The sequence below is a fragment of the Anoplolepis gracilipes genome, chromosome 9 (genome assembly GCF_047496725.1).
Source record: "Anoplolepis gracilipes chromosome 9, ASM4749672v1, whole genome shotgun sequence".
Lineage (NCBI taxonomy): Eukaryota > Metazoa > Arthropoda > Insecta > Hymenoptera > Formicidae > Anoplolepis > Anoplolepis gracilipes.
In genome coordinates this window covers 12,847,091-12,855,015 of record NC_132978.1, presented here as the reverse complement: position 1 = coordinate 12,855,015, position 7,925 = coordinate 12,847,091, and the positions used below count along the sequence as shown (strand labels likewise).

Below are 7,925 nucleotides of genomic sequence, written 5' to 3'. Positions count from 1 at the left end.
ATCAGAGAAACAGTGGCTGGGACCTGGGCCAATTATCATGCAGGCGAGATTCGTGCAGGTCTCGTCTGTCCGAGTGTCACCCTCGTTCGTTCTGAAATTTTCGCCCGACCCGTTGAATTCCGTCACATCCGCGTTCACGTGTCGCCTGCACGTTCCATGTATATACCGTGATTCAATCACGGTTCTTCGCAAACGCGCCGGACTTTTAAATCTAACTTTCGCACAACCTGGCTAATCGCGAAAATTATAATTGTGCCCCACATTGTTGAGATTTAGCTGTGGATGTTGATGTCGATGTAGGTTGTGTCCTACGTTACATGTGCGGCTATAGGAATGATAGACTGACATGACCACGCATTTTGCACGTAACGTGTTTTCGATACGCAGTGTTTTTACCGTCTACTAAGAGTGTCAAGACATGTAAAGACAAGCGAGCAATTCCATGTGAGATTAAATGCAAACGCAAGTCATCCGAGAGTGACTTTGAGAAAATGTGTCTCCTTTCGCCTTAACTTTTTAACAACAACGTGGCTGGAAATGATTATGTGACGCGATTTATAAAATATATTGCGCATTAATCGTGCGATACCACACGGTGCATTCTCCATTTTCGGAAAATTTTCAATTTTTCCGACATCCTTGTGACATATGATCATGGAAGACTCGATGTACACGGGTGATACTCTTCGAGGAGAAAGCAACCGTTATTATCAGACCACAGACCAAATGCCCCAATTTATATCGAGCCATTAAAAAGCGACAGCGATGATTTATGAAAATCGACGGACCCGCTAATTGCCTGTCGATATAATTTATCAGATGGTGTTTTTATATTCGCGCAGGCACAGGTTGTTGCTTTGTACGCGAGGAAGCGGGCTAAAATAATTTCATCAGTTGTAACGAAACATGCGGCGGCTGTTTAATCACGATACGGCATAATGAGGCAGATTCGATACTTGTTCCTGAGGTAAGTTTCTATTTTTCATATTTTCAAAGGCTTTCAATTTCACATATACATTATTTATAATAGAAATTAAACAATAAAAACGAAAACCAAACGTACGATAATAGACGCAAATAAAAATTATTAGGGCAATTTTAAAAAATTTAAATAATATTTATTACATGTTTCAATCCATTTCAGAGGCATCTTCAGTAAAGTTTCGATTAAATAAAATACTCTTCCTTGCAACTGTCATATATTTCTAAGGAATTACGACTATCCTTATCTAATTGAAACTTTACTGAAAAAGGTCTGAAGTGAACGTATAATTAATATTATTTGAATCTTTTTTAATCAATATTTTTATTTGCACACTTTAGTCCTTTTTATTGTTTATTTTACACCGCATTATTCACTCAAACAAATATTTTGCTAATGTAGATAGATTTCTAGATGTCTCAATTAAAATTTATCGCTACTTTTTGTATCTGTTAGAATATCGTTTGTCACGTATAGGATTTATAGCGGCAATATTCTAGCAATACCTCCAGAAAATTTAGACCCTATTGCCAAATATTAATCACAAATATAATTGTCCTTGACAATAGGCCTTAAAGATTGACGTCGCAGAAAAATATTTTGTCTAAATTACACTAATAGTATACGAATATAAATTCTGTCTCTGTCATTTAAATTGATCAAGTGCATAATATATGCAGTACCACAGTGTATTTGCTAATAATTTATCTGTTTAAGTTAATTTTGTACACCTAGAAAATTTTTGTCCAAGTTGCAAGATCATTTTTTTAAGTGTTGAAAACCAATTTTGATTGTTTTATTACTGTTTTCATATTTATTGTTTAAAAAAATCGCACGTGCGAGCAATATTTATTATATTTGACATATTTGCTATAAATCGAATAGCAACGATGTTGTATTGCACGTATGTTGTAACAAAGCGCCCGTATAGCGTCGTATCTCATACGTTTATTGCACTCGCGGTTATCAGATAATCAAAGTAACATTATCGCGCTGGTGCTCGAAATCTCTGCGAAAAGGCATCGAGTCATTCATCTCGAATGTTGGCGTTTCGTCCTGGCGCGAGGCCCACGTTTGCTCTCGACGCCGTCATTTTCTCCCGTTCTCACGATCTTCTCGCGTCTCTCCTTACTCGTGTTGTTCCTCTTTCGATTTCACTCACGTCGTTTACCGTCTCTCCATCGCGTGGCAGCTCTTAAAATCATGTATTTCCGTGGCCGGGTAGGCCGGTCCTTTTTTTTTTTTTTTTTCCTCCGAGTTTTGCCGTCTGCGGCCATCTCTCTCCTCTCTCGCATTCTTCTCATTCTGTTCCCTTCCCCTCGATTCTCTTTCTCTCTCTCTTTCTTTTTACCTCCGCTCGAGAGTCCCGGTGTAACAATGGCTGCCCTCTAATTATCGGAAGACCGCGGCACTTTAAAGAGATCCCGAGACCCCATCACGAGACTCCGTTTCGTTCGCTCCTTAAAATTTCTTTTTCCCCTTCCTTAGGCTCTCTTTCTCTCCTTCTTTCTTCCTCTCCCCCCTTCTCGCTCTCTCTCTCTCTCTCTCTCTCTCTCTCTCGCGTCCGAGACATCAGTATTAAAAATAATCAACATAGCTGACTTTTGTTCGTGGAAAATTAGTTTGGTCTCGCGAGAGTATCTATTGCGAGTCTACAGCAGCTGTTGATTTCCCCGTCAGATTCTTAGCGAGACTATAAGGCGAGAAATGAGGGAAATGATCGAAATGGTTTGCACCCTAATGTAATCCTATAATTTAGAGGGAGACGTTCGGGATTCATTTTTTATCGTAAGGATATATTACACAAAATTTAGGTCTCCATTATTGAAAATCTAACTGAGGATATAAATCGCTTCGATTTTCTAACGTTTGGTCTCGTCATGTGTGATAAGTGAGAGAAGGATTATCACGACGATCGCGAAAGAAGGGATGAGGAAAGCCACGCCGATAAAGAGAAAATATCGGCTCCGTCATATAACGAGAAGCGCGAGTCGGAATGGGCGTAACCCAAACGGGCTCTTGCACTTGTACCTGTTGCTCGTTGCTTCCTATTAAAATACTCTCAGTCGACCCACGCGAGAAAGGAGTCGTTCTTGCCTGAGCGTTGGCAACCAATGACTAAGAACAGTCTTTTCCACCCTTTCCACGCGTTTCTTTCCCTTCCTCGTTCGGAGGGAGCTCCTTCTCCTCAACGTTACTTCTAAGAGAGGCCTGCCTCTTCCAAAAGAGACTCCTAGAATCGAACACGGCGTTTCCGGGTGAGAAACTCGTAAAATCCACACTTTCTCGTTGATACTCGATTGATTTACGAGATTGTAATTTCCGGCAAGAGATAGAAATCATAAACTTTCACGTGAACTTTTAGATTTATTGCTTTTGAAATAATAGATAATTCGAAACGAAATTTTGAAAAATTTTTTAAATTATTAAAAAGAAATTTTATTATTATTATTATTTTTTTTTTTTTTTTTTTATTAAAATATGTCACTATTAGTCATGTAACTTTTTTTTAGGATAAACTTCTCAATTAGATCTCTTATTCTATATTTTTCTCTTTTTTTTTTTCTTTTTGTTACGTTCTAAAGAGAATTTATTGTCTGGATTTCACTGCTTCCCGCCATCCTTTTTGTTGTCCTTTCTTCTTTCACGTCATCTTTTTGTGAGTTTCTATTAGCGGTTTGTATTTCGAGCAGATGTTTGTCGGGTACAACGTTTTCTACACGCTAGCCAGTTTTGGCCTCTCGGCGGCATTGTATCCGCTGAGATATAAAAGATTGGGGTAGAGATTCTTTCAAGCTCTTAGAGCAACGACACTACGACTGGAAAGGTGTTTACTCTACTTGGGACAAGCTATCTTAAGAGGATGGAGGTGAGTTGAAATTTTGTGAAAAAGATTGCCGAGGAAGAAAGTTTTTACGATTGTTTTTCTTTATAAATATACAAACAAAATATAAAATCACTAGGCTATTATTACTTTACCGACACTAAATAAACGAAACACATTCAGGAGTTTTCTGTATCTTTTTTTTTCCAAGATTTTTCGGGATTTTCAACCTTACAGGTTGAAAAGAACCGGTGAAGCTATCCGTCTTAATAACTTCCTACCTTTATTTCGATCGTGTATCCGACGAATAATGGAGTCATAAAGCTTAATACACGAACGTAGGGCTCTTGGGCCTCTACGGTCCGATTTGGAGGATCTCAGGTAATTTATCTAAGGACGGTGCATTCAAGAAAATACCCTTGAACTATGCCGCAGGTGTGTAACATATATGGGTTGAATTTTCGTGATAATGAGACTGGAGAAGGTGGCTAAAAAAAAAAAAAAAAAAAATAACTCGCAACATTGAATGCTGTGAAATGAAAAAATGATGCTCGTTATTCAGAATTAAAACTGATTAAGAAACAATTTTTTTTGGTATTATTTTCTATCGACTTAATAAAAGTTGCGTACGTGCAGTATGTTTTACACATGTACGGAATCCGACACAACGCGAGAGACACGTGCAGCGTCATAAGATTTCGTGTGACAGCGTTTATTGTTGCGACACCGGTGTGACAGCATTATTATTGTTCCTAAGATGTCGTTAATTAAATTGTCGTTATAAATTACCCGTTGAATCGTGAAGCTAATGATATTCCATTAAAAGCGTTATAGCGTGAAAACTGCGCGCTCAGAATTCACGGTGGGCTATAAACATTTTTACGGTATCCGCATCTGTCGTTCGCGTTGAAGGAAAGAAACGCGAGAAAGGGACGAGCCACGAGCATAAAACGAGAATTCACAATAAATCGTATTGGTTTTGTCTTCGCGTCATTCTTTCCTCTCGCTTTGCGTGTTTTATGTACATCCTGTATAAGTACATTCTTGCGTGCAATCGTGACGCAACGTCGTTTCCGGCATGGCGCTATTGTTACCGATCGCTAAATTGTATACAGGTATACATAAAATTATAATTATTATCACAAATCATAGGCAATTCTACGGAACGATTTATACAAACTCATGGAAATTATAGAAAAAAATCAGTCCTTACACAAATAAATGTTTTTTTTTTTTTTTTTTAACTGGTCGACTGCATTGCTCTGCTCAGCCAGACGTAATTCCTGTCATTTGTCCGACTCGCATAAATAAGATAATAGAGCAGTATTGTCACACATCGTTCGTTAAAATTGACATGCCAATTTTTACAATACATTTACAGTTTTATAATTCCGAAATTACAAAAATGGAAGAAGTGAAATAAAGCAAGCGAATCGAGATCTGCACTCAAAAAAATATTTCGCTAATGTATTGTCTCAATTAAAATTTATCGCTACTTTTTGTATCTGTTAGAATATTGATTGTATAGAATTTATAGCAGCAATATTCTAGCAAAATTTAGATCCCATTGCCAAATATTAATTATAAATATAATTGTCCTTGACAATAGGCCTTAAAGATAGGCGTCGCAGACAAATTTTCCGTCTAAATTACACTAATAGTACAGAAATAAATTCTGTCTCTGTCATTTAAATTGATCAAGTGCAAAATATATGCAGTATTACAGTATTTGCTAATAATTTATCTGTTTCAGTTAATTTTGTACACCTAGAAAATTTTTGTTAAAAAACAGTGTAATAATTTTAAGCGTTGACCTGACTGGCAAAGGATATTTATTTAATTCTTATGAAATGTTACATGACGTTTCGATCCTTGGTTTGGGTCTTCTTCAGATGTTAGAGTTTTAAAAAATCGAAAGTTGTCAAAGGTCGAAACGTCATGTAACATTTCATAAGAATTAAATAAATATCCTTTGCCAGTCAAGTCGTCAATTAAGATTATTACACTGTTTTTTAAAAACCACTGGCAACTTGTAATATTTCTATTTCTATTTTTGTTTGATTTTTGTTAAAGTTGCAAGATCATTTTTTTTGAGTGCACGATTGATAATACGAGAGAGGAAGGTACATACCTGAAAATTCACAGTGTGCTCCAGAATCGGAGACGGTTTCGCTCCAGATATCTTCGACAAACCCGCGTCTCTTTTTTTCGATGGCAGCCTTTCGAAACTCGCGTATTTTCCATAGCATTGCCGGGAGGTCGTGGTGATCACCTTACTTCTTTTTTTTCTTCCCCTCTTGATAGCGCCGGATCGTGCGAGGCATACACATGGAACGACGACCCGACACGACGAGAGACCCCCTTAAAACCCAAAACATACGGCATACAATTACGGCGTAATGATATATAATTAATGGAATTCGCTCAAAGGCCCCCCATGGTTGTTATATGGCAAGCTTGTTTCCTCGAAAAGCACAGGGAACTGCGAGTCCATATAAACGCAGGGAGAGGGAACTTGGCGAGATCTTCTGAATAAAATTCTCATCGCTCGCGTGTATATACTTTATTCATCGTGAAAATATATATATATATATATATATGTGTGTGTGTGTGTGTGTGTGTGTGTATATCGGTTGCGATATTCGCATGCCACGAGACTATAAAAGACCAGAAAATTACCAAGAGTGCAACATACTAATTTCCGATGTCATGAACAGCGCGCAGGCGGCACCGGAAACTTCCCTGATTGTCGAAAAATGTGAAAGAGAGAAAAAGAAAACCTCAAATGTATATAGGTATGTGTGCCGCGTTGTTTGTTACAAACTGTTCTTTTATCTTCGATTATCACTCTGTTTATCAAGCATCAATCATATTATTCAACGCGAATTCTCGATTACAGTGTTAATGATCGATTCGCTCTCATGCGATGAGACGACAAGACTCGAATATCATTCTTAAGATTCTCCTTCTCGATATAGGCAAAAAGATCACTAGATCTTGAAGATGTATCTCTCTCTCTCTCTCTCGTCCTCTCTCATTCAGATAGTATCTCGAATATTTTTTTCTCAAGCACGTCAATATCTTCCAGCCAGCAGCATCCAGATCACCTCTCGTACATCAAGTTCATCTCAAATCGACCGGATTGATCAGCCGAGCCATCCATGATACAAAATACATGTTTGTAATGGAATCAAACTTTAGCACGCACTTATATATCATTCATCAATGCTTCTCGGTGATATTACATAATGTTATAAAAATAAAAAGCTTTGTCTCGCGGACGTTTCCGTCATTGAATAGTAATATTTTATCTCAGAATAGAAATAGTATAAAATATTTAGATAATTAGCGACGTTTGAAATAACTTGAATAAATTATATGGCTAAATCTCGCGTTACAACTCTGTGATATTCTCGACATTGTATTTATTTTAAATTGTTGAAGTTGATTAATTCGTTCCATCAATCTCGAATGTGCAGCTCGTAAAGTTTTCCGCGTTATAATTTGCGAAACTAAACCCACGTATTTAAAGTTAATAAATTTAAGCACAATGCATAGAGAACGTACTAAAAAAAGCTGCAATATAACGATACGATATCATGCTTTCCGCCGAGCGTAGGCGTACAAGCAGTCAATTATCCCGCTCGTGCCAAACGAATTCAATTAATCGAACGATTCAATCGGATTCTCAGACTGATGTTTAACGTAAGTAAACGATTCAGATTCATCTGCATCTCCGTATAACGTTGCTCTTTTTTTTTCCTTTTTCGCTTCACAAAAAGCAAAGTTTGTAATCTTAATGTTAAATTAATTATAAAATATTGGGAAAATACACACTGATATGTAAAATATATTGTGGTACACATTTTCACATAATAATAATACCGATTCATCAAGAGTGACTCAGTTATTACATATATTCTTCATCGAGATATACGATCGATCGACGTATGATCGATATTGCGAGATATATTCTCTCGCATTAAATTGCTTTAAAAATCTATATCTCTTTCATCACGCGGGCAAAAAGGACGAATAAAAGAATCGATATCCATTACTTATGGCGAACATCGCGGGTCGAGACAGTAACAAGTACTCGCGATATTCTCGCATCATCGC

The 7,925-nt window shown here is 37.2% G+C and overlaps 1 protein-coding gene across 1 annotated transcript in view; it reads left to right on the top strand.

Annotated features, from left to right (window-relative positions):
* The window catches only part of LOC140669829 (protein Wnt-2), a 63,079-nt gene continuing 55,154 nt past the window's right edge, over positions 1-7,925 (top strand). The window contains exon 1 of the mRNA XM_072900002.1: positions 1-967. Coding sequence (XP_072756103.1) covers positions 939-967 — 29 coding nt within the window. The 5' untranslated portion in view covers positions 1-938. The remainder of the gene's footprint in view (positions 968-7,925) is intronic.